The sequence below is a fragment of the Mastigoproctus giganteus genome, chromosome 1 (genome assembly GCF_048544385.1).
Source record: "Mastigoproctus giganteus isolate SK-2022 chromosome 1, ASM4854438v1, whole genome shotgun sequence".
Classification (NCBI taxonomy): domain Eukaryota; kingdom Metazoa; phylum Arthropoda; class Arachnida; order Uropygi; family Thelyphonidae; genus Mastigoproctus; species Mastigoproctus giganteus.
In genome coordinates this window covers 117,651,266-117,678,504 of record NC_143575.1, presented here as the reverse complement: position 1 = coordinate 117,678,504, position 27,239 = coordinate 117,651,266, and the positions used below count along the sequence as shown (strand labels likewise).

Here is a 27,239-nt window from a genome sequence, read left to right as displayed (position 1 = left end):
CAGGAATTATAGAAGCCAATTCAGAAGAACAGTGCCCATGGAAGTATCTGTAGAAGAAGCATGCAGCAGAAACAGTGCGTCTATGAGAAAGCGAGTGGAGAGACTCTGTTAGATATGAATCATTAATTAACCTAACTTCCCTCTTCTGAATGGAATTAAGAAGCTGGAAAGAGGTTTTGGGGGCACCACCCCAGATATGGGAACAATATTCCATGGCAGGGCGAATTTGCGATTTATACAGAGTGAGCAGCTGTTTGGAAGAAAAGTAACGCCGAGAGCGAAAGAGAAAACCAAGTTTTTTAGATGCAGAGGAAGCAATATTTGTAATGTGCTTGTGCCAAGAGAGATTAGAAGTCAGGGTAATCCCCAAAAGAGATATATCATTTTGCCTAGAAATCGGAGTGTCACTAAAGATAAGCATAGGAGCAGAAGAATCCTTTTTGTGAGATATAAGACAAGACTGAGTTTTAGAAGGGTTGAAATCAACTAAGTTGTCTTTGCCCCACTGGAGAATTACCTGAAGATCGGCATTTAAGGAATTGGTAGCAGATTTTCAAGAAGTTGAAGCTGATTGAGCAGGACAAGGTTTCTCAAAATGGAAAGTTGAATGCAATGTGCTATCATCGGCAAAACTATGGATAGGATTTTCAGTCAATGGAAGAAGGTCATTGATATACAAGAGGAAAAGAGTGGGGGAAAGACGGAAGGTTTCTAGGTAGTTTAAGAGTTGGCGGTTAATTGATTTCTCCATTACTTTAGAAAGAGTAGAAGTAATTGCAATGGGACGATAATTGGATGGGAGGGATTTGTCACCCTTTTTAGGAACTGGCTGGATATGAGCAAATTTCCAAGTAGAAGGAAAAACACCTTTGGAATAAGAAAGTGAAAAAAGGCGGCAAAGAATAGGAGTAAGTTCAGGAGCACAAGTTTTGAGAACAAGTGGAGAAATACCATCAGGACCTGGAGCTTTCTTAGCATCAAGATTCATCAAAATCCTTCTGATATCCTTTTGACGGAAGACCACAGGAGGCATTGAATGGAGCGAGTTAGAAATGGTGGGAGGTATTTTACCAAGATCATTAATACATGAGATAGAAGAAAAATGGGATGCTAGCAGGTCAGCTTTATCCTTGGCTGAAGTGGCAACGGAAGGGCAAAAGTTGCGGCCAATAGCTTTGGCAAGAGACCAGAATGCTCGGCTACCATTAGGGCAAGAAGCAAGTTTTCTACTCTTAGCCTGTTCAAACTCTAGTTTGGACTGGTTAATAACTGCTTTACAACTGTTGCGAGCTTTGGTGTAGGCAGAAAATGAAACTGAAGAATTAGAAACAAATTAGAAACGATATGCAACATTCTTCTCTTGAACAGCCTTAGCACATTTATTGGAAAACCAAGGTTTAGATAAAGGACGAGATTTTAAAGTGGACTGTGGGATAAAGGATTCCATTCCTGCAAGAATAATTTCACTGACACGATCTGAGCAAACGTTGACATCAGAAGTTTTGAAACAGTAATCCGACCAAGGAAAAGAAGAAAAGAAGTCTCGCAGGTCATCCCATTTTGCATTCTTGTAATGCCAAACAACACGTGGTTGGGAATAGCCATGAGATAAAGGTTCCATTGGAGAAGAGACAATCACCAAGTTGTGATCTGAAGTGCCTAAAGGACCTCTCACTTCGACCGTGTACTTAGAAGGGTTGTTTGTGAGAAAAAGATCAAGCGTATTGGCTGTGTGATTAGGATTGTCTGGTATTCTTGTAGGTAAATGAACAATCTGTGCTAGGTCATTAGTAATTGCAAAAGCCTCAGCATCTCGACCTGCTGGGTCGGTGTGACTAGAAAACGGAAGCCAGCTGGAGTTGTGAACATTAAAATCACCAAGGAAAATTACTTCACTGTTAGGAAAGTTGGACTGGAGAAAGTCAAGTTGCAAAGAGAGGAAGTCAAAGAGCTCCAAGTGATTAGTGGAGTTGGGAGAACGGTAGAGACAACAGATGAATTTGACTCAATGAGGTAGAGAGATTTTAAGCCAGAGAAGATCAAAGAGAGGAGATTCCAAATTGCCAAGTCTCTGACAGGGAATATCAGAACGGACATATGCACAAGTACCACCTTTGGGGCGAAAGGAATCATACAGCGAATAATTTGGGCATCTGAGATGGGCAGTAGATGAATCAACCGATAACTGAGATTCTGTCAGAAAAAGTACATGGGGTTTGGCAGACTGCAAGTGGAAATGGACATCGTTGAGATTAGAATTGAGACCACGTATATTTGTGAAATGAATTAGGAAGTCCTTGCGAGGTTTAGATCTTTTCGCAGATAAGCTTGCTCTATTAGTTTGACAATTCATGGTGTATTCAATAGTAAGAAAAAGTAGGTGGGACATGCTGTATGAAGTAATGAAATTTTTGGATATGGCGTACATGTGGTAAGAATACACCCAGATCCTTGACATAACGTGGCCTCGACAATGCTCCCCGCATACACACTACTCGGGCTCCCTCCAGTCACTATCTGGCAGAGTAGAGGCAGCAAGATTATACACTAGCTGATCCGGAAGCTTCCTAGAGAGTTACCAATAGGTTCAGTCCGGTGTACTAACTAGCGGCCGGCCTGCGAACACCGTTTTAGAGCTGTACCCTCGAAACGTAAGGAATATTGGATCTCGCCACGACGTTCATCATAACCTCAAAAGTCATCAATCATACTGCATGACGGAAGAGATAGGGAAAGGTTGACCGGAACTTAGCTCTAGAGACTAAACATGGGTTCCACCATTTCAAGCCTCCAATAAGCAAAGTGGTGGTATTTCATCGGTTGATGACAGTCATCTACCACCTAGTACTGCCTGGTAACATAGAGGGGAGGCGTTCCTCCATGTGGTGTGGGCGCCACACCTCGACCCCTGCTTACGTTGGTTCACACCTGGGTGGTCACCCACCATGTACTTGTGCATGGAGGTTATACGCAGGATTACTAACAGTCCCACCATCGTGAAGGTGCAAGCAGAGGATTTGGCTGTCACAGACCGTCCAGACTTCGCCGAAATTGGGTCCACTTGACTTGAGTGTCACCCGAATATCAGTTCCATCAGCGTTTTAGACTCCCAGATAGCAAGTACAGCTTGTCTGGCATATCTGAGAGAATGTCTGTGACAACCTCAAGGACCATTTAGCCTATCAGCTTCCACAATGACAGATGGAAGTTTGTTCCACCAATTAACCACCCGCTGGCTAAAAGCAAACTTCCGCACATCTATTCTACATCCGTCTTTTCTTAATTTGACTTTATGCCCCCTTAGGTATCATAATGTGAACAAGAGGAAATATCCCATTAGAATTCAGCATGCTCAACACAATCATGGCCTTATACACCTCAATCAGATCACCACGCAGGTGCCGAGTCTCCAGCCACTGCAATTTGCAGAACTTAAGCCTCTCTTGGTAAGAGGATCCCTTCATTCTCCTCACGAATCTTGTTGCCCTTCTCTGTATGCACTCAAGCAAATCTACATCCTTCCTAAAATGAGACCTCCAGACCTGTACTCAAGGCGTGGCCTGACTATTGCCTTATACAGAGGAACAATCACCTCCTTTTCCATGCTAGCAAAATTCCTTTATATCATTGACAAAACCACATGACCTGCCCTGGCAGCCTGACTGCATTGCTCAGAAAACTTCATACCTGACTGCACAATTACTTCCAGGTCTTTTTCATTTTCTACCACCTTAAGTGTAGGTCTTTTTCATTAAGGTCTTTTTCATTTTCTACCACCTTACCAAACAGTTGTTACATTTCTCTCGGGTTACTTCTAACCACATGCAGTTCTTTGCATTTGTCAAGGTTACACTTCAGTTGCCACTTCTTAGCCCATCCGCCCAAATTTTCTAGATTCTGTTGCAGTAGCACACTGCCATTACCGTCATTAACCAAACTTTGCATCATCTGCAAACTTCAACACTAAGCCTCATATACCTTCAATCAACATCATTGATAAATATACAAAACAATAGTGGACCCAACACAGAACTCTGTGGGACTCCACTAATAACATTAGTCAACGAAGAAGAGCACCCATTGATTAACACCCTCTGTCTCCTCCCACTCAACCATCCTTTTATCCATTGTAGCAACTTACCCTTAATACCATTCTGCTCCAATTTGTACAATAGTCTTCCGTGCGCAACAGTGTCAAAAGCTTTCCCGAAATCCAAATATATGATATCAAAATTATTTTTTGCATCCTCTTCCTTTGTAACCACATCATAATATCCTATCGATATTTGTCAGACAAGACTTTCTCTTAACAAACCCATGCTGTGTCTGAATTATTGCTGCAGTCTTGTCTAGATGATCCTGCAATGCATCTTTAACCAGTGACTCCATTATTTTACCGGGATCAGAAGTTAAACTAACCGGTCTGTAATTACTCGTGTCACCTTTCTATCCCCCTTTGTGAATTCGGAATACATTTGCACATCTCCAGTCCATGAGGACCTCCCCTGAGTCCAAGGATGCTCTCATAATTATGGCTAAGGGTTTAGTTGCTTAGTTGGTTGGTTGCTTTGCTGCCTCCTTTAATATAACTGGATAGATCCCATCCATCCCAGTTGCCTTTCTTATGTTTATCTTCAACAATTTCTCCTCCACTTTGCTCTACAAAACCATTAAGCACCCTGCTACAATTTGATAACTTTCTGCCATTTTCAAACATTAATAACTCCTCATGTGTGAATATAGATGCAAAATACTCATTCAGTTTGTTTGCTATCTGAGCAGAATCATCAACAGTCGAACCATCGATATCAAGTGGACCAATCAGATTCATCCCCCTTCCTTTTAGAGTTTATATAAGTAAAGAAATCTTTGCTGTTTTTCTTAGCATCCTTTGCCGAAGATTTCTCGTAATCTGCCTTCGCCTGCCTAACCTCCTTTGTGACCTGATTACAGACTAGCGTATATGTGCCATAGGCTTTTGAGTCGCTTGATAATTTATATGCATCCCATGCATTTTTCTTCTCTGTCACGAGTCTCATTAGTTCATTTGATAACCATTTAGGCCTAAACCTTTCTTAATAGGTATGAACTTTTAGTAGCTTCCATGGTTAATTCCTTGAATGCTTCCCACTTAGAATTTACTGTTGGTAACATCGTCAGTTGATCCCACTGTACAGAATTTAAAAACCGTCTGAGACCACGACCACTGTACTCACCTTTACGGAAGCAAAAACCCTTTCCTTTACCCCTGATTGTAATTATATCTTTAAGTAAATCCCACATCAGTACACTGTGATCACTGCTACCTAGTGGTTCCTTTATCTGCAAATTCTTAATACACAAATGATCATTGCTGATAACCAGATCAAGAGTTTTACCCTCTCTGGTTGCCTCTCGAACATGCTGCTGCGGAAAACAATCATCCAATAAATCCACAAAAGTCTTACTAGTGTGTGAGTGACCAACCCACAAGTTCCAGTCAATATCTGGAAAGTTAAAATCCCCCATTATAAGACATTCTGATTGACTAGCCCACTCTATTTCTCTGTACAATTGTTCATTGTATTCATTCGAGTCATTAGGCCTATAACACACTCCTACTCTTATTTTTGCTTTCGCAGTGCTTATGTCACACCAAACTGACTCAACAGTGCACTGTTCATCTATATCAACTGGATGCAGTTCTTTTGATTTTATGTTTTTCTAAATTAACAGCATGACACCTCCTGCCTTCCTATCCTATCTATCCTTTCTGTACACACTGCACTCCCCAATTTCAATTCTGCATTCCTAATATCAGTGTGACACCACGTATCCAATATCCCAACAATATCCACCTTTGATGTCTTGACCAACACTTCAAATTCATTAAATTTATTTACTATACTTCTAGCACTGGTATACATGCAAGCATACATGCACCTATTCCTAGTTACCCTGACACATCCCATATACCCACCTGTTTCATGATGACTGCCATTAGTCCCTGAAAGCCCCATCACCCCTTGCTCCAGGTCGCTACTTATTCTAATAGAAGTTGTGCAAGAATCACATTCACCTCTGCCTGTGGCTACTTTTAACCTTTTAGTCTGTGAATCCCCTCAAGCTAGCAGTTTTCCGATCCACCTACCACTGCCTCGATAGCATCAGCAAATATTCTTGCAACCCTTCTATTTAAGTGAATCCCATCCCTGTAGAAGCAGTCGCTCCTGTTAACTTTGTGCCCCGTTGCTTTGCTGCTCTAGTCTGGGGCATGATATTTTAAATTAATAAGATCAATAAATTTAATTAATTAATTGACAATACTACGCTATCTAATAGAATCCTAAATGCAGTGTATTTGCAAGTAATTTGTGAAATATATCGGGCCATCCCAAATAACATGGACACACAAACTAAAACAGAAACATCGCCTTTTGATGCAGTCTCCTATTGGAAATTGGCAATCACCACACTGTACCTCTCTCTCTCTCTCTCTCTCTCTCTCTCTCTCTCTCTCTCTCTCTCTCTCTCTCTCTCTCTCTCTCTCTCAAGATGAAAAAGATGCTCAGCCGATCTGCCATCTGATAATGTAACTGGAACATTTTCATATTCACAACATGGATAATGTATCTAATTATCACAATATTGCTCTTGTTTATTCTCAATGTACTTTAACTGAGTTACTAGCATTATAATATAATAAAGATATATCTATCTATCTATGTTTGACTTCATATGGCAGATTGCCGCCTTGTCGTTCCCATTTTTCAAAGTCACTGGATGTGGGAATTTTCAGCTTTCAAATTTCTCTTTCTCATGGCTGATAGTGCACCTTCCTTCCATGTTTTTCTAGGGCATTCTCACCTTCTCTTACCTTGTGGTATCCACTCATATATAATTTAGGCTATCCAACTTCATTCATGTGTAGCAGATGTCCAAACCATCTCAACCCCCTATTTTCTATTCATTCTATATCTTCATCTGCATGCATACATCATCTTATTTCCTCGTTTGTTACCCTGTCTAGCTTTGAAACCCCTAGCACTCCGAAGCAGGTAGTTCATCTATAGGGCTCTAAGCTTCTTTTTATCTTTCAGTGTCCACACCTCATATCCGTAGCAAAGTACAATTCCACTAACGACTATTTGATACGTTTTTTTTAGTTCTACGGGAGATACTGTTGTCCCACCATATAGAGTTGAGGGCACTAAGAATCTTCCTACTTTGATGAATTAGTGTGTAAACTTCCTCTTTCCCCAACCCTTCCTTAATCTACATCCAGGATATCTGGAAAAAGTCAACAGGTTTTAGATGTATAGACTGTGTAACTTTCAATTCATCAAGACATTCCACTGTGCTTAGGGATTCTGTCTTTGTAAAATTGATATTGAGGCTCCATTGATCATATGCAATTTTCTAAACGTGTATTCTAAACCATAAGCTTCTTGGGCAATGATAATCTGATCAACGGAAAAATTTAGACTCCAAAGATATGTCATTAATTGGTACTCCCATTCCATAACAGCTTCTTTTCCATTCTTGTAAAGCACATTCCAAGAAAACATTAAACAACAAGGATGTAGCCCTATCACAGGCTACATCCTTGTCTCATCTTTGTTGGATAGATTGCATTGATTAAGTATTCCCAACTTTAATATATGCCACATTATTATGGTACAATCCCCTAATCAGTTCCACAAGCTCTGGATCAACTGACATATTTTGAAGGGCTTTCCATAATTCTTTTCTTGGAACGGAATCATAAGCCTTTTCTAAATCAATGAAGGCAAAGACTGTATTTTTATTCTTTGCTTTTCTTTTCTCCACTAGTTGTTGTCTAGTGGAACAAACAAACAAATTGTCTGCACAAAGCGACCTGACCTAAACCCACTTTGTTCTTCACTTATCTTATCCTTTACCTCTCGTAATTTTAACTGCAGCACTTTAGAGTATAGTCTGGACATAGTGCAATTAACACTTCAGTCTCTATAGTTCCCCTGATCCAGCTTATTTCGTTTTTTTATTTGTGGATGAAATATCCTACTTTCCATTCATTTGGAATTTTCCTTGGCTGTATACATCAGCTGTGCTATACTATCGAAAAGACTTGGTCGTCCATATTTAATTAGTTCCATTGCTGTGTTCCCAGGGCCTGGAGATTTTTTGCTCTTCATTAATTTTCCCCAGTCAAGAACTTGCTGTTTTGTAATTTCTATCTCCCTTTTATCTACTGGTGGAGAGGTAATTATGCTCTGATATTGAGATAGTCTTTCGTTTAGGAGGTTATAATGACTTTTCCACGTTGGCATATTTATAAAGTTCTAATTCGATCAAGATTCATTTGTTTTCAGTGCTCTCAAGCTTCGCCAGGCTTCAGATGACTGTGTTCCTCCTAAGAAGCTGTCAATTTCTTGGCATCTTTTCTCCCATGCTGCATTCTTGGATTCAGCAATTTTCCTTTTAACTGCTCTATTGCACCTTCTGTATTCTTTTCTATTTTCCTGATTTTTATTCATTAGCCATTTGTTATGGGCTCTTTTCTTCTCTTTCACCAAAACTTGCTACCTCCTCATTCTACCAATACTGTTGTTTATATTTGTGATCTATTACTGCTAGCACTTCGTTAGCAGTCTTGTGTATGGCAGTTTTAATGAAATATATATATATATATATAAGATATTTCTTATATAACAGCATTCACCTCTTATATTTCTCCAATGTGAGATAGGTAGTTCTGGAGTCTTCTCTGGTAAAGATCTTTATCACTGTCATGAGATTGTAGTTCTAGTTTATAAGCAATATTTTCTTCCACTACCCTATTGTCTTTACTGACTGTATTAGTTCTCACTTGCCCCTTATTCTGGTATTTGAATAATATATCTGCAATCACCAGGTAATGATGTGACCCGCAGTTGACACCTCTCATTACCCTGCAGTATTTTGTTGTCCATACTGACTTCTGGTGAGTAATTATAACGTCTATAATTGATTTCTGCTGGAGTGATGGTCACTCCCGTGTATATCTATGGATGTTTTTGTATTGAAAAGAGGTGTTAAGAATTTTCAGGTAGTACTGTTTACTGAAACCGATAAGTCTCTCACTGTTGTCATTCACAGTCTCTCGTACAAAGTGATCCACTACATCGTCATTCCTTTTTGATCCAACCCATCCATTTAATTCTCCTGTCAAAACTATTTGTTAGTTCTTCTTAACAAAATCCATTTGTTCATAATGCATATGGTAGAACTCATCCTTTTCAGCATCAGGTGCATTGTCTACAGGTACATATACACCCAACATAACCATTTCCTGGCCGTGTATGTTAAAAATAACTTTAATGCATCTTTCATTAATTTGACCATACCCTTTAACAAATCCTAGTCTCTTACCCACTAGAACACCAACACCTGCTTTAGCTCTTTCTGATTTTTCAACCTCATTCCAGTAATGAGCATATTCTCCAATATGTTCATTCCCTTTTACCTTCTTTTCTTCATGACAAGAATATCAAAGTGCATCTCTTTTGCTTCTGTAACTATCTCTTGTGTCAGCTTCCATGAATATTCCATGTACCAATATCAATAGTCCTTTTTCTGTGCTTAAGTCGTTTTCCTTTTAGTCCATCTGGCTTCTTTGCAATAATGGTACTAAAGGTAATAAAAAAAAAGAAAGCTAAATGTAATAAAAAAGTAAATAAATAAAAATAGAGGCAATAATGGTAATAAAGATATATAATAAGATATAATAAAGACTGTTTTTGAAGAGAAAATTTTCAATTCAGGTTGATAATGCACTCCTCAAAATGAAAGTATAAAATTCATAAGGAATGAAGCAATTAATATTTTCACTTTTATTACATTTGAGAAAGAAATATATAACTTTAATATCAAAAACATTACTTGTCTACTGCCTCTGTTGCCAATGGAGGAAGTTTGTATAAGTCATTATCTAAACGAAGAAGGTTGCATTTCTTGCCAGAATCATTAACTAACTGATTTAAAAGGTAATTACTACAAATCTTAATTCCCAGTTTGTGCCTTTTTTTCTCTGTTACATCTTTTTTTTGCTGCCGAGATGCCTAAACAAAAATAAACTGCAATATAATACATATATTTTTTTTTAGCCACAGTGCACTAAATTCAATGTCAATGTGTATACTTTTTTAAAATTATTGCTGTGTTAAAACAGATCTGTTCCATACAACATAATAACACTTATTAATGCTAGTGTATTCAGCATGTCAAGAAGGAATTTTTAATTTTTGCAGGATCTCTCATGATGTTATAGAAAAATGTCAGAGAAAAATAACCATGAATTAAATTAGAAAGCTGCAATGCAGAAATAATTTCAAAACTCAAAAATTTTAAGTTTCTCTTCCATCCTGGTTTTTATTAATTTTCCTGCATAATTTAAAAATTACACTATGATTATGATTCTGTAATGTTGTATTCCAATACTAGTTCTCTCTAAAAAGGCATTGTGTTTTTCATATGCATTTAGTTTAATCATTTAACTTATCTATTTTCAATATTATCATCCATTATTAATACCATATTACTATAGTTACATTAAATCACTGTATTAGTAGTGGCAAAACATGGAAGGAAACAAGCTTATGCAGCATCAGGCAAAAAAAAAAAAAGAAAAACCACACACTGCCCCCTTATCAATCTGTCTAAATCTTCCTTATTTTTATTTAGCTTAGCAACTTCCACAGCACCAGATGGTAGTATGTTCCAACAATCAATCCCTCCCTCTCTGGGTGAAAGCAAATTTTCGCACATTAGCATTAGTAGAGGCATTTGATGCAAGAAAGCAAACTTATGCAGCATCAGCCAAAAAAAAAAAAAAAAACCCCACTTCCACTTCACCCCTCTGTTCGTTCAAAATACTTGTCCAGCTGAGCCTTAAACTTATTTAGGCTATCAACCTCCACTACAAGGGATGGAAGTCTGTTCCACCAACCAACCACCCGCTGACTAAAGGCAAATTTCCGCACGTCTATCCTACATCTGACTTTCATCAATTTGAATTTATGCCCTCTCAGGTGATTATTCTGAGCTAGAGGAAGAATCCCATCAGCATTGAGCATGCTCAAACCATTCAAGGCTTTATACACCTCTATCAGATCACCTCGCTGGTGCCTAGTCTCCAGACACTGTAATTTGCAAAACTTAAGCCTTTCTTCGTAAGAGCACCCCTTTGTTCCATTCACTAATCTTGTTGCCCTTCTCTGTACTCGTTCCAGCAGCTCTACATCCTTCTTGAAATGAGGCCTCCAGACCTGTATACAGTACTCTAGGTGTGGCCTGACCATTGCCTTATACAAGGGAATAATCACCTCCTTATCCCTGCTGGAAAAATTCCTGTATATCATTGACAATACTCCATGAGCTACTCTTGCAGCCCCCGTCTGCACTGCTCAGAGAACTTCATATCTGCCTGCACAACCACCCCCAAGTCCCTTTCATTCTCTACCACTGTCAGTGTAGTACCACAGAGTTGATACATTGCTCTGGGGTTGCTGTTTCCCATGTGTAGTACTTTACATTTGTCAATGTTAAACTTCATTTGCCACCTCTCAGCCAATCTGCTCAACCTTTCCAGATCCTGTTGCAGCAGCATAGTGTCAGTAGTGTCCTTGACAACCCTGCCAACCTTTGTATCGTCTGCAAACTTGGACATTAAGCTTGACATACCATCATCAATATCATTTATAAATAACAGAAAACAATAATGGACCCAACACTGAGCCCTGAGGGACTCCACTAATAACATTAGTCCACGATGAGCAGTGTCCATTGATTACCACTCTCTGTCTTCTCCCCCCTCAACCACCCCTTTATCCATAACAGCAATTTGCCTCCAATGTCACACTGCTCCAATTTGTGTAGCAGTCTTCCATGTGCAACAGTATCAAAAGCCTTTCTAAGATCCAAGTATATAATATCAAAGCTATGCCCTGCATCCAGTTCTTTTGCGACTGCATCATAATATCCAATCAAATTGGTCAGGCAAGACTTCCCCTTAACAAAACCATGCTGTGTCTGAGCTATAACTGAAGTCTTGTCTAAATGATCCTGCAGTGCTTCTTTAACCAGTGCCTCCATTAATTTTCCTGGAAGAGAAGTTAAGCTCACAGGTCTATAATTACTTGTTAGCATTAGCATTAGCATTAGTAGAGGCATTTGATGCAAGAAAGCAAGCTTATGCAGCATCAGCCAAAAAAAAAGAAAAAAAAAAAAAACCCACTTCCACTTCACCCCTCTGTTCGTTCAAAATACCTGTCCAGCTGAGCCTTAAACTTATTTAGGCTATCAACCTCCACCACAAGGGATGGAAGTCTGTTCCACCAAATAACCACCCGCTGGCTAAAGGCAAATTTCCGCACGTCTATCCTACATCTGTCTTTCCTCAATTTGAATTTATGCCCTCTCAGGTGACTTTTCTGAGCTTGAGGAAGAATCCCATCAGCATTGAGCATGCTTGAACCATTCAAGGCTTTATACACCTCTATCAGATCACCTCGCTGGTGCCTAGTCTCCAGACACTGTAATTTGCAAAACTTAAGCCTTTCTTCGTAAGAGCACCCCTTTGTTCCATTCACTAATCTTGTTGCCCTTCTCTGTACTCGTTCCAGCAGCTCTACATCCTTCTTGAAATGAGCCTCCAGACCTGTATACAGTACTCTAGGAGTGGCCTGACCATTGCCTTATACAATGGAATAATCACCTCCTTATCCCTGCTGGAAAAATTCCTGTATATCATTGACAATACTCCATGAGCTACTCTTGCAGCCCGTCTGCACTGCTCAGAGAACTTCATATCTGCCTGCACAACCACCCCCAAGTCCCTTTCATTCTCTACCACTGTCAGTGTAGTACCACAGAGTTGATACGTTGCTCTGGGGTTGCTGTTTCCCATGTGTAGTACTTTACATTTGTCAATGTTAAACTTCATTTGCCACCTCTCAGCCCATCTGCTCAACCTTTCCAGATCCTGTTGAAGCAGCATAGTGTCAGTAGTGTCCTTGACAACCCTGCCAACCTTTGTATTGTCTGCAAACTTGGACATTAAGCTTGATATACCATCATCAATATCATTTATAAATACAGAAAACAATAATGGACCCAGCCCTGAGGGACTCCACTAATAACATTAGTCCACAATGAGCAGTGTCCATTGATTACCACTCTCTGTCTTCTCCCCCTCAACCACCCCTTTATCCATAGCAGCAATTTGCCTCCAATGTCACACTGCTCCAATTTGTGTAGCAGTCTTCCATGTGCAACAGTATCAAAAGCCTTTCTAAGATCCAAGTATATAATATCAAAGCTATTCCCTGCATCCAGTTCTTTTGTGACTGCATCATAATATCCAATCAAATTGGTCAGGCAAGACTTCCCCTTAACAAAACCATGCTGTGTCTGAGCTATAACTGAAGTCTTGTCTAAATGATCCTGCAGTGCTTCTTTAACCAGTGCCTCCATTAATTTTCCTGGAACAGAAGTTAAGCTCACAGGTCTATAATTACTTGTGTCAGCCTTTGATCCTCCTTTGTGAATTGGGGTCACATTTGCACATTTCCAGTCTATGGGTACCTCCCCTGAGTCCAAGGAAGCTCTCATAATTATGGCTAAGGGTTTGCTTACTTCCTTTGCTGCCTCCTTTAATATAACTGGATAGATCCCATCCACCCCGGGTGCCTTTCTTGTGTTTATCTTCAACAGTTTCTCCTCCACTTTACTCCCAGTTATTTCAAGATTCTGTAGCTTACTGCTAGAGTTGAATACACCTCTGGCATTCCCCTTGCTGAATAACTCCTCATGTGTGAATGTCGATGCAAAATATTCATTTAGTTTGTTAGCTACCTGAGCAGGATCATCAACAGTTGACCCATCAATATCAAGTGGACCAATCTGATTCATCCCCTTCCTTCTAGAGTTTACATAAGTAAAGAACTCTTTGCTGTTTTTCTTTGCATCCCTTGCCAAGGATTTCTCGTAATCTGCCTTCACCTGCCTAACCTCCTTTGTAACTTGGTTGCATATCAACTTGTATCTATCATAGGCTTCTGTCTCATGTGTTAATTTGTAAGTATGCCATGCATTTTTCTTCTCTGCCATATGCCTCATTAGTTCATCTGACATTTATCCTTGTCCAATTTGTTTTCAGCCCACTCACAGTTACAGTCTGAGAAATAGTCAGGATGCTATCAGTATTTAGTTTACTCAATCCTTTTCAAGCCTTAAACATTTCAATCATGTCTCCTTGCAGTGTATTACTCATGTCTGAAAGCAACATGAGCCCAAGAATGGAATATCTGATTATACAGTAGACTTTCGAAATAACGGCACCTTCAGGGATTCAAGGTGTGCTGTTATTACGATTTCCTTTATCTAGTAAGTTTTATTTTTAATGTATTTAATGCAGAAATAACGAGGCCAAATAAGAAATAGAGAGATAAAAAATGCAATTTTATTAACTGCAGCACATAAAAAAACATATGTAGACAATCCCACGTTATATTCTGCCATTAATACACTTCTGCTTATGCCCTGTTCTATTTTCTTTATTATATCAAGTTTAGTCTGCGTGGATAACACAGTGGTATCGCCACCATCCTCCTCCCACTGGTGGAAAAGGCCCGGGTTCAAATCCAGTTGATGACACAAGGAACTTTTATAAGCTTTTTTCACTCTGTGGATGAGTTAGTGGGTCTCAGGTATAGAAAGCAAGGTTTTTCCCTCCAAAAACTGGTTTTTCGTCCAGCAAAACAAGCAAATCGAGCAGAGAACACACGCAATTTACAGATACAATACACATGGGTATATGAATTAACATTCTGGGCAATACTAATGTAATAGTTTGGATTATATCAAGTTTGTCACTAAGCTTTAATGTTGTTGTTGTTCTTTTATTTTCTGTTTACTAACTTTAGGATTTAGGTTTATTAACTTTAGGAGCCATAGCGAGGGGTTTTTAATTTAAAATAAATGTAAAACAGCAGTATAATACATGATATCAATACAGAATTCACTTTCAAAATGGCAAACGTAAACAAATACAGTAATCACATGACTTGCCGTTTTCTTTTTTCAGCACTGCAAGAAATCTGAGCTGTATCTATACATCCGATCACAATGTGCCGTTATTTTGACAGTCTGCTGTATACAGTTCACAACTCAAAATTAACCAATAAAACCTACCAATGATTGCATATCGAGTCATGGCAGATCCCATTTATATGTGTAGGCTGTGTATTTTTTCACTCGTAGGCATTGTTTCTCAGTGCCATCCTTAAACAAGGGCAGTACTTGAAAAAAATATCAACCCCTCCCCCTTTTCTGATTGTTACTAAAAACCTTTGGGGAAAAAACTCCCCACATTACCCATACCCTTATTATAATTTTCATTATGCTGAGCATTTGTTCCATCAGACCTTTTTGCCAAGATTCACATTCATCCAAACTTCTAATTTACTTTCAATTATCTATTTCACTTTTGAAGTAATATTAGTTGCACTTTATTATTTTATTATTATTGTATGTTATTATTTTACATCACTTCACTTACATATTAATATAACATGTTCAGATTTTCACCGTTTTTTCACAACTTACACGATGAACGTTGTAAACCCACCAATCATCTCTTTTTTTTTTTTTATTATTAGTTGTTGGTGCATCGGCTTCTGTGGCCATAATGCACCTCCCAAAGTTTTTGCATTTTACTCTGATCCAAGCCCGAGGTGGGATTTGAACCCATGACCTTTGGGTTGCCAAGCAGGCACTTTACCCACCTGGCAATCATCTCTCCTTTATTATATACATATATATATATATATATATATATATATATATATATATATATATATATATTGTGTTTTTAAATTATTATTATAAATGTCTAAATGATTATTTTCAATTTATCACTTGCAACGTTAATGCTATTGCCGTGTGGCAATTAGACATTATACATGCTTGATATATTATAGTTTGACTGTTTAAACAACTTCAATTTTCTGGTATTTATTTTCTATAAAGGTATTAAGGTGTATACGGAACATGAGATTCAGTTAGAATGTGCAGTCTAACCTATTCCTGGGGTTCTGTAATGGTATTAAAGATATGATTAATACTCAATGAAGTTAAAGTTAAAATTATAATTATTTGAACAAACTTTAAATCGCATTAATTAATCATCAAATCAATATCAACTAAACATTCCTTTACCTGGTCATCTACCCGCTACTTCATCTGGGGCTTTGAGCGGATCGCTGTGCAAATCCTCTGCATTAGTGGATCGATCGGAGGGGAAAGGGTGGATTGGTACTTCGATCTTTTCGCCTTTGCGACGATTTGTATAGCGATTGAAATGCAGCAATTCCATGACCATTATTGGCCTCATGGTCAGTCTATTTTATTTTGATTTTGTTATCTTTTAGTAGTTCCTTTAACCCTTTTTGGTGATATTTCACGTCTTTCAGAGCTGGTACCTCTCGGGGGGGGTACCACTAAATTATTATGTAATTGGCATTATTTTAAATTTATATCGGTCTTATTAATTGGATTTAAAGTGCGAAATTATATAAGGGTTTCTCGGCTACTGTTTATGTCTTACCTTTACTCTCCTTTTTCCGTTTGTTTTATTTTGGGTTATTTTTATGTTAATTTTTGCTCTACAGGCTTATGTTTTATTTTTTTATTAGAGACTTTCATTTCCACTCTCATTTATAATGAGAGTGGAAATGACATTTATATGATTAAATATGAAAATGGATTCATACGCATTTAAAAACATGACATGAATATACGTGATGAATTTTTACAACTATGCTGCTAAAAAAAAAAAAAAGCACTAGTTAAACTATAATAGTGAGTTAAAAGAAAGTGAAAAAGTACTCTATCACCTCCTTTTCATACTTTGTATAAATAATAACAAAGTATACAATCAATAAGAGAAAATTCACATCGACAGAATTACATAAGGTTTGCATTGATGCTTAAGTAAATAAAGATGTAAATAAACTGTAATAAAGAAACATATAATACCAAAGATCGGGAAAAAATGAAAACATCAATACTAAAAGTATATGAGGATAGAACAACACAGCAAAATTTTATCAGGGGACCACAACAGTGATAATCCATCAAGGACACAGCATTTTGTAATCTAAACTGCAAAATAAAAATTATGGAAGTAGTAATACTGATATTGCATGCAACTTAATTTTAAATTTATAAACTGCATGGGCCAAGAGAGTGAACCCTACATTATGTAATGCATGTAAATATATCAATAAATTAGAAGTATACAGTGTTTTAAATCAAAACTTAATCATTTTAGAAGTTCAAAATATTTTTTAAAAAATTAACAGATCAAGAACTATGTCAAGAACTTAATGAACAATTGACAGTTACATTAAACGAGAACAGAAACACATTCGTGCATTCAAAATTTCCTGTTAAAGGAATTAGGTGGCAGTGATCCAAATATACTGATATCTCTAGTTAAGGTAAAAGGGAGGGGATTTTGCTTTTATAAAGTCAACTACAGTGGTTGGTTGCAGCCAATTTTTAAATTTTTATCAGTGCAACCAACTGATATTACCAACTTCAATTTTTAAATGGGAAGTACTAATTGAAGCTACAAGCTTTTTATACCAACAAAGATATCGTTTGATGTCAAACTGATGAGACTAGGGGCTGACAAGAAAAAAAAAGCATAGGGCGATAATAAATCAGCAAGAAGCCACAAATCAACAGTAAGTACAACCTAGTCTGCAATCAAGTCACTGATTGGGTAAAGGCAAGCGCCAAGATAGATGAAACCCTTGCCTAAGAATGCAGAGAAAAGTAGCAAAGAATTAAATACCAGAAGGAGAGGGATGTACCAAACAGGCTCACCAGATATGAATGGCATAACTAATTCTGAATCTCAGCCTTTTACACCGATGGAGGTGTCCTAAAAATTAAGAACTCTGGTTACCCAAGCCTCAACCTTCATGAAGGCATCTTTATTAAGCAAATCCACAAGCTCTGTCCAATGGTTCTTCCAACTATTTTCAAAAAAAATTACTTTTCTTGTTATCTGGAAGACAGCTCTTCATAAATTAATTTCTAAACCTTCCAACATACTGAATGGCAGATCTTCTAGCCTTATTGCTCTGTTACCTTATTTGGCCAAAACACTTGAAAGACTGATTGCTATAAGGCTCACTTCTCTTTTCACTACTGCCTCTCTTGTATCAGATTATCAATATGGTTTCCCACCTGGATGAGGTACTGAAAAAGCACTCGTTGAATTCCTTTCTCAAGTTCATTCTGCAAACTAAGTACATTCTTGCTATTTTTGTTGATTTCTCTGTGGCTTTTGATCTGTTATGGTGGTCTAGATTTTCAAAAAAAAAACTATGATTTTCAAAGAAGTTACTTTGAAAATCATAGTTTCTATTATTTCTAGTTCCAACTCCACCCTCCACTGTGTCACTAGGGGCTGCCCTCAAGGCTGTTTTTGGACCACTTGTCTGGAACATCACGAATGGCTCCTTAAAACTTTTTCTTCTACTTCCAAACACGGAAAGCATAGTGATTAGAGAGGATTAGATTATGATAGAGAGGTGAGATAATTGCATTTAAGTAATATATTTAATATACTGTTATGTTAAAATTATGTTAAGTTTATTTTGATAATAAACCTCATATAACTGATGAGTTCCTGTTGCCAATGCTGAGTGACTTCAAGGCTGCACTACTAAAACGTGTACAATCGGAGTTTGATACATTCTACGATAAGTGCTACGAGCTTTTCTCTAGCAAAATTAGTGAGGATGTGAAACTCAGCATAAGTCATTCTATTCCTGACTCACAGTGCTGTGAAAAGCTGCAGAAATCGATCACTACACAGAGAAAATATCACATTCCCATGCCAAAGGCAATAATATACCTGAAATGTGGTCCTCAACTGACACATCAAATGAAAAGATAAAAATTCCACCGAGTGAGCATTCCATGCCCCTTCCAACCAGCTGTAGCACAGTCATCACGAGTGCCTCATAACCTATACACATGCACAACTCATCAATCAATTCATGCAGTCGTGAAGAAAGACCAGAAATTATGCCATCGGTACCCACGAGAATTGCACCAAGAAGTGACATCAGCCATCATACAGAACCGCTAGCTCATGGCACTGAAATTCGTCCTAATAAAAAGCCCATCAGAACAACATGGGCAGGGATTGTGGCTAGATCTCAGCCCTATCCCACTCGCAACACTCCAACACCAAAAGGTCAAACAGTCACACAAACCAGGTGCATGAATGAAAAATGCATGTGTAACAGGCACGTCAAATTGTTCTAGGCTCAGAGCCATGACGCCACATCGCAACAGAACATCTAAGAACTTTTTCATTTCGAGGCTGCATCCCCTAAGAACTCCTGAACAAGTAGCTAATGTCCTCCTTCGAGACCTCTACATCAGTGCGGAAGTCACTAAGTTACCTAACAAGAGCAATAATTATGCTTCATTCAAGTTATCCTGTGAAGCAACATCCGTCGAAGCTATCAGTAACCCCCTCTTCCTGGCCGATCGGTGTTATTGTCCGATCGTTCTACCCAAGCAGCAGCGTCAGAAGGAGAAACATCGTGGAGCATGCATTGGACACTCGACTAAATGGAAGCTGACTCAAGATCCAGGCTCTACATTGCACCCCTTTGCCATACACAAAACAAGACAGTCGGTTCTACCAATGCAGTAGACAATGGCCCCATTTTAACCCATAGCCCAAATTCTCCAAGCAAGCAAGACAAGCTACGCTGGCCAATCCCAAGAGTGATCACAATGAGACACCCACGACCTCATGTGGTACTTTCTCTTTCAAGGTCCAAAAATTTAATTCAAGTGCACTGCTCTGATACTGGAAGTGTAATGTATCAGAACGTTAGGAGCATGCGAAATAAAATAGAGACTACTGAGAAAATCCTGCTAGCAGGCAAATTCGATATTTTAACTAAATTTGAAACATGGCTTGAGCATGAGTAGCAGAAAATAGTGATAGCTACACGAGCAGGCTACGTGGCAGAGATCACCTCCAGGAGGAATAGAAGGGGAGATGGTGTTGCTATGTTCTTCAAAGACGCGACCTTCAAATTTATCAACACTATCTACAGTGACTCACCAAATTTCGAAGCCCTAGCCATGACACTGCTCAGAAATGCATCCACAATAGATATCTGCGTAATGTGTATCCCACCGGTACCCACAATTGATATCATCAATGAGGCAGCCAACTGGGCAATCACCAACTTTCACCTCTCAGCTCACCACTGCCCACAAGAAAATCCTTGTTGACTACATGAAGTTGGCAAATATACACCTAATCGATCACTGCCGTACTAGAGAAGAAAACCACCTTGACTTGCTATTTTCCTCCTTAGCATGTATTCAAGAACCACCTGAGAGGCACTACAAATCGGATCACGACCCTATCTACGCAAAATTAATTATTCCTACTCGGGAACCACCTGCCCGAAAAAATGTTCAAACTGTCGTCATCATCAGCCCCAAGCTCCTTAACATCCAAAAATGCCTGCAAGCCGCCACCCTTACACCTTGGCATGTCCTTGAAATGTGTGACGTCTTGCTTGCGGTAACACGATTGACAAACTGGGTAAACACCATTGCACAATATTCCGCATCAAAGAAGATAAGGATCTCATCTTACTCCAAAGCCTGGTGGAATCCAAATGTACACATGGCCTTCCTGTTAAAGCAGCAGCTACACCAGATCTGGAAAAGAACTCAGACTTCCGACCAGATATCTTATTCAAGAGCACGAGCGCAATTTAATAGGGAGAAATCACGAGCAATAACAGCACACCTGGGCACCCAACTTCAAAAAGGGAAAATCCCATACCGCTTCAGATCCCATAGCTTTCCTAGTGAGCTGGACCCAGCTCAGTGGCTAGATCATATTACAAGATTCAATACGCGTGCAGAGCAACTAAACTCTCTTTTATGTCCCAACAATGAATTACAACAAGACATCTTGCATTCCATCACCATCTCTACATACTAGCTGACAGCAGAAATAAACTCCGCGACAGCAACAGCAGGGACCGACAAAGTGCCACAATTCATGGTAAAATGCATCAGTCCGTTCATCCTCCAACCGCTCAAGTCCATCTTCAACGGAATTCTAACCACAAGAAATTTTCCTAAAGCCTGGAATAGCTACCTTGTCAGACCAAATCTAAAAGTTCGAAACCCCACTCTACCCATGCACTTTCGGCGATATCTAACTCCTCAACACTCCTGAAAATCCTGGAAAAAACTATGCTGCCCACCTTAACGAATCAGATTCTTGGAGATAGACTGGCACAGGTCCACTGCGAAGTCCGAAACCGATCCACAGTGACGAACCTCCTTGCAACCATATGTAATATATTGTCCGCCTTTGAACAGCAAGAGGAACTCGCAATGAAATACCTGGATATTGAAGCTGCCGTTGATGCCATCAACATGTCGGCGCTCCTCCGCTTACTGGAAGACTACTATCTAATCCAATATCTAATCCTCTGGTTCGTAGCATCACTCCTCGCTGCAATGCCTATGGACAATCACACAAGAAGGTGATCTCTGCTGGTGTTCCGCAAGGATTCCTATCTGGTTTATTATTTACAGCTATCATTGTGCCTCTTGTCCGTAACAATGAGAAAATCATCACCTATGCAGATGATATAAAAATTTTAATGCCTATTGTTTCCAACAATAGGCGTTAAAATTTTACCTCAAACAGAATAGACTCTTGATCAACCCACAAAAAACAAAGCTAATGGTGTTCTTCCTCAGACCAACCCCTACAATAATAGCCCCAACACTCAATGGAATTGTAATATCTGCTACTCCTACATATATGGATTTGGGAATAGTATTTGACCCAAAACTCCAGTTTCGTGCCCACGTAGAGAAGCTCACTTCCAGAACAGCCTCTCTCCGATGACTAGCTAAACAACAACTAATTGATGTTAAGGAACCTCGTTTAATTAAGAAATTCATCAGAACAGTAATCTATTCTCCACTCCGCTATGCTGCTGAAGTGTGAGCATCAGCAACTACTACAATGAAGAAACCAATCCTCGCTGCACAATTCTGGCTACTTAAATGGGCTAAACGGAAAGCTTGTCTCCCACCACAAGACAGAACTACAGCCTTAGCTACCTCACTGGGGGATGCAGCAACTGCCTGATATCATCGAAATACAACGATTGATAGCTACAGTTAAAATGATCACGGGTAAGATCGCAACACCATCCATTCGGGATTCATGTTACTGGCGAATACCCAAGCCAGAACTTCGGTCAACCCAGATGCTGTGCTTAAGGAATCGGAGGCTTCATACCTCAGACCGCTTCCTCCCAAACCAAATGCTACCGGAAGTACAGCACCTCGACGCTGACTTGCATAGGTTTTGCAGCAATAAAACCCACAGGAAAGAAGTGTTAGTAGCTCGCTCCAATCCCAGAATTGAATAACAAGTTTGCATGCCCTCCATGCCATCTACCAAGCTCCCCTTGTGCCACGACAAAATTCCTTTGACAGAGAAGTGCCATTCATGTATATTATATATTTTTATTGTAAATAAAATTTTTAAATGATAAAACTGTAAATAAGATATTTTTATTGTAAATATAACCGTATGATGTAACTTGTAAATATAGTTAATACTGCGCAATATGAGAAAGTGTAATGACAATTTTACAGTGTGCATTATCCATTCTGATGTGAGCATCATCTATTATCTATTAACTAATCTATTCTGATGTGAGCCCCTGGCCGTGATGGGAAATTGCAACTTCACTTACATCTATATATGTACATTGTATTTATTTAGTTGCAATAAAGATTCTCTCTCTCTCTCTCTCTCTCTCTCTCTAACTTTGTTTCCAGTAATAGTTTATAAATTTAACTTTTATAATATTATGAATATAATTTTTACTTTCTGTGATATTTAGTAAATTTAACAATGGTTGTACAAGATCCACCTTGAACACCTCTTCAGAGGGTATCATAACTCGCAGAGAAATAGGCGATGGCGATTTCTGATTGAATCATGATTATATTGTTTGCAGAACCTGCGGCATGAATTTCAAGGTCGACCTAGTGAATAATCATAGCTCACCTGGCGATTCTTTTCTTTGTCACCATTGTACAGAACGAACCGATCTAAAGTTAAAATTTGGTGCATTGCTAGAAGAATTTGAGTCACTGAAAAAACAGGCAGTTGCCCTCTAGAATCAAGTAACTGGGAGCTCGTCAGGGACTCAAAACTCTAGTAACCCACCAACTGATGCACTCCCAATTCGAGCCCTAGAACAGAATAACCAAGTGCAAACTACTCTGGTTCAAAAGGACTTAGTTCTTTTAGGAGACTCCATTGTTACGGAAATAGAAAATATATTTTGTAATAAGGATAGGATAGGATAGGATTGTTGACAGGAGAGACTGTCAACAATCAGGGTTGGGGTGACTTAAGTAGAAAGGGTGCAAGAATATTTGCTGGAGCTATCAAGGCAGTGTTAGGTGGGTCGGAAAACTGCTAACTTGAGGGGGATACACAGACTAAATGGTTAACAGTGGCAGCAGGCAGAGGCAAAAGTGATTATTGCACTGCTTCTATAGGAATGAACAGCAGCATGGAAAGCAAGGCAATGCAGATTTCCAGGCCTGTTGGGAGTCATAGAGGAACAAATAAATACATGGGCTGTGTTAGGGTAACTAAGAGTAGGAACAGGTGCATGTATACTTGCATGTACAACAGTGCTAGGAATATAGTTAATAAATTTGATGAGCTTGAAGTGCTAGTCAAGACATCAAAAGCAGATATCGTTGGGATATCAGGCACATGATGTCACACAGACCACAAACAGTGCAGAATTGGAATTTGGGGAGTACAATGCGTACAGAAAGGATAGACAGGGCAGGAAGGGAGGAGAGGTTATGCTGTTAGTTAATAAACACATAAAATCTAAGGAAGTGCATCCAACTGATGTTAGTGGACAATGCTATGTTGAGTCTGTTTGGTGTGACATAAGCACTGGGAAAGTAAAAATGAGAGTAGGTGTGTGTTATAGACCTAATGAATCTGATGAGTATAATGAGCTGTGCAGTGAAATAGAGTGAGCCAGTAAATCAGAATGTCTTACAAATTTTGTATAATGGGTGATTTTAATTTTCCAGATATTGACTGGAACTTGTGGGTTGGTCACTTGCACACTAACAAGACTTTTTTGGGTTTATTGGATGACTGTTTTCTACAGAAACATGTTCGACAGGCAACCAGAGGGAGTAATACTCTTGATCTGATTATCAGCAGTGATTAATCATGCATTAAGATTTTGCAGATAAAGGAACCACTGGGTGACAGTGATCACAATGTACTGATGTGGGAATTACTTAAGGATGTAACTACCATCAAGGCTAAAGGTAAGGGCTTTTGCTTTCGTAAAGGTGACTACAGGATTCTCAGACAGTTTTTAAATTCTGTATAGAAAATAAACTGATGATGTTACCAACATAGAATTCTAAATGGGATGCCTTCAGTGACTTAATTTTGGAGGCTACTAGGCTTTTCATTCCAACTAAAAATTACTGTTCAAGGTTTAGGTATAAATGGATGTCAGAAGAATTAATAAGGCTCGTGGAAGAGAAGAAAAATGTATGGGATGCATATAAATTATCAGGCAACACAGAAGCCTATGGCAGATATAAGTTTGTCTGTAATCAAGTCAAAAAGGAGGTTAAGCAGGCGAAGGCAGATTACGAGAAATCCTTGGCAAAGGATGCAAAGAAAAACGGCAAAGAGTTCTTTACTTATGTAAATTCTAGAAGGTAAGGGATGAATCAGGTTGGACCACTTAACATAGATGGATTGACTATAGATGATCATGCTCAGGAAGCTGATAAACTGAATGAGTATTTTGCATCTACATTCACACATGAGGAGTTATTAAATGATGGGAATACCAGAAGTTTATCAAACTCTAACACAGCGCTAAGTGATTTTGTAATAACTGAGAGCAAATGGAGGAGAAATTGTTGAAGTTAAACATAAGGAAGGCTCCCGGGATGGCTGGGATCTATCCAGTTATATTAAAGGAGGCAGCAAAGGAAGGAAGCAAACCCGTAGTCATAATTATGAGAGCTTCCTTGGACTCAGGGGAGGTACCCATAGACTGGAGGTCCGTGGGGACATGCAAATGTATCACCAATTCACAAAGGGGGATTCAAAAGGTGACTCAAGTAACCATAGACCTGTTAGTTTAACTTGTGTTCCATGGAAAATAATGGAGTCATTGCTTAAAGAAGCATTGCAGGATCATTTAGACAAGACTGCAATAATAGTTATGACACAGCATGGGTTTGTTAAAGGGAGGTCTTGTCTGACCCATTTGATTGAATACTATGATGTGTTCACAAAGGAACTGAATGTCAAAAATAATTTTGATATCATATACTTGTATTTCAAGAAAGCTTTTGATACTGTTGCACATGAAAGATTGCTGTACAAATTAGAGAGGTATGGCATTAAGGGTAAGTTACTGCATTGGATGAAGGGATGGTTGAGTGGGAGACAACAGAGACTGGTAATCAATGGTAATCAATAATCAGGGGTGGTTGAGGGGGAGAAGACAGAGTGGCAATCAATGCACACTGCTCATCGTGGACTAATGTTATTAGTGGAGTCCCTCAGGGTTCAGTGTTGGGTCCATTATGGTTTTCTGTATTTATAAATGATACTGATGATGGTATATCAAGCTTAATGTCCAAGTTTGCAGACGATACGAAGGTTGGCAGGGTTGTCAAGGACACTACTGACACTATGCTGCCGACCGGGCTAGCTGGGTGGGTAAAGTGCCTGCCTGGCAACCCAAAGGTCGTGGGTTCGATTCCCACCTCGGGCTTGGATCAAAGTACTACAAAAACCTTGGGAGGTGCATTATGGCCACAGTAGCCTATGCGCCAATAACTACCAAAAAAAAAAAAAAAAAGACACTATGCTGCTGCAACAGGATCTGTAAAGGTTGAGCAGATGGGCTGAGAGGTGGCAAATGAAGTTTAACATTGACAAATGTAAAGTACTACATATGAGAAACAACCCCAGAGCAATGTATCAACTCTGTGGTACTACACTGACAGTGGTACAGAATGAAAGGGGCCTGGGGGTGGTTGTGCAGGCAGATAATGAAGTTCTCTGAGCAGTGCAGATGGGCTGCAAGAGTAGCTCATGGTGTATTGTCAATGATATATAGGACTTTTTCTAGCAGGGATAAGGAGGTGATTATTCCCTTGTATAAGGCCACACCCAGAGTACTGTATACAGGTCTGGAGGCCTTATTTCAAGAAGGATGTAGAGCTTCTGGAACGAGTACAAAGAAGGGCAACAAGATTAGTGAATGGAACAAAGGAGTGCTCTTATGAAGAAAGGCTTCAGTTTTGCAAATTACAGTGTCTGGAGACTAGGCACCAGCGAGGTGATCTGATAGAGGTGTATAAAGCCTTGAATGGTTTGAGCATGCTCAATGCTGATGGGATTCTTCCTCTCGCTCAGAATAATCACCTGAGAGGGCATAAATTCAAATTGAGGAAAGACAGATGTAGGATAGACGTGCAGACTTCCATCCCTTGTCGTGGAAGTTGATAGCCTAAATAAGTTTAAGGCTCAGCTGGACAGGTATTTCGAACGAACAGAGGGGTGAAGTGGAAGTGGTTTTTTTTTTTTTTTTGGCTGATGCTGCATAAGCTTGCTTTCTTGCATCAAATGCCTCTACTAATGCTAATGGACACTGCTCTTCGTGGATAAATGTTATTAGTGGAGTTTCTCAGGATTTGGTGCTGGGCCCATTATTGTTTTGTGTATTCATCAAAGATATTGATGAAGGTATATAAGGATTAATATCTAAGTTTGCGAATGATACAAAGGTTGGCAGGGTTGTTAACGACAGTGAAGACCGTATGCTACTCCAACTGGATCTAGACAAGTTGGGCAAATGGTCTGAGAAGTGGCAACTGAAGTTTAACTTTGACAAATGCAAAGTACTTCATATGGGTAGCAATAACCCAAGAGAAACGTACCAACTGTGTGGTACTACACTCAGGGAAGTAGAAATTGTAAAAGACCTGGGGGTAATTGGACAGTCAGATATGAAGTTTGTTGAGCAGTGCAGACAGGCTGCCAGGGTAGGTAATGGAGG

General features: G+C 39.1%; 1 protein-coding gene across 1 annotated transcript in view; it reads right to left on the bottom strand.

The window, feature by feature from the left end:
• Positions 1–27,239, bottom strand: part of mus201 (rad2 superfamily protein mus201) — a 289,622-nt gene that overhangs the window by 226,648 nt on the left and 35,735 nt on the right. The window contains exon 3 of the mRNA XM_090384178.1: positions 9,883–10,061. Coding sequence (XP_090240304.1) covers positions 9,883–10,061 — 179 coding nt within the window. The remainder of the gene's footprint in view (positions 1–9,882; positions 10,062–27,239) is intronic.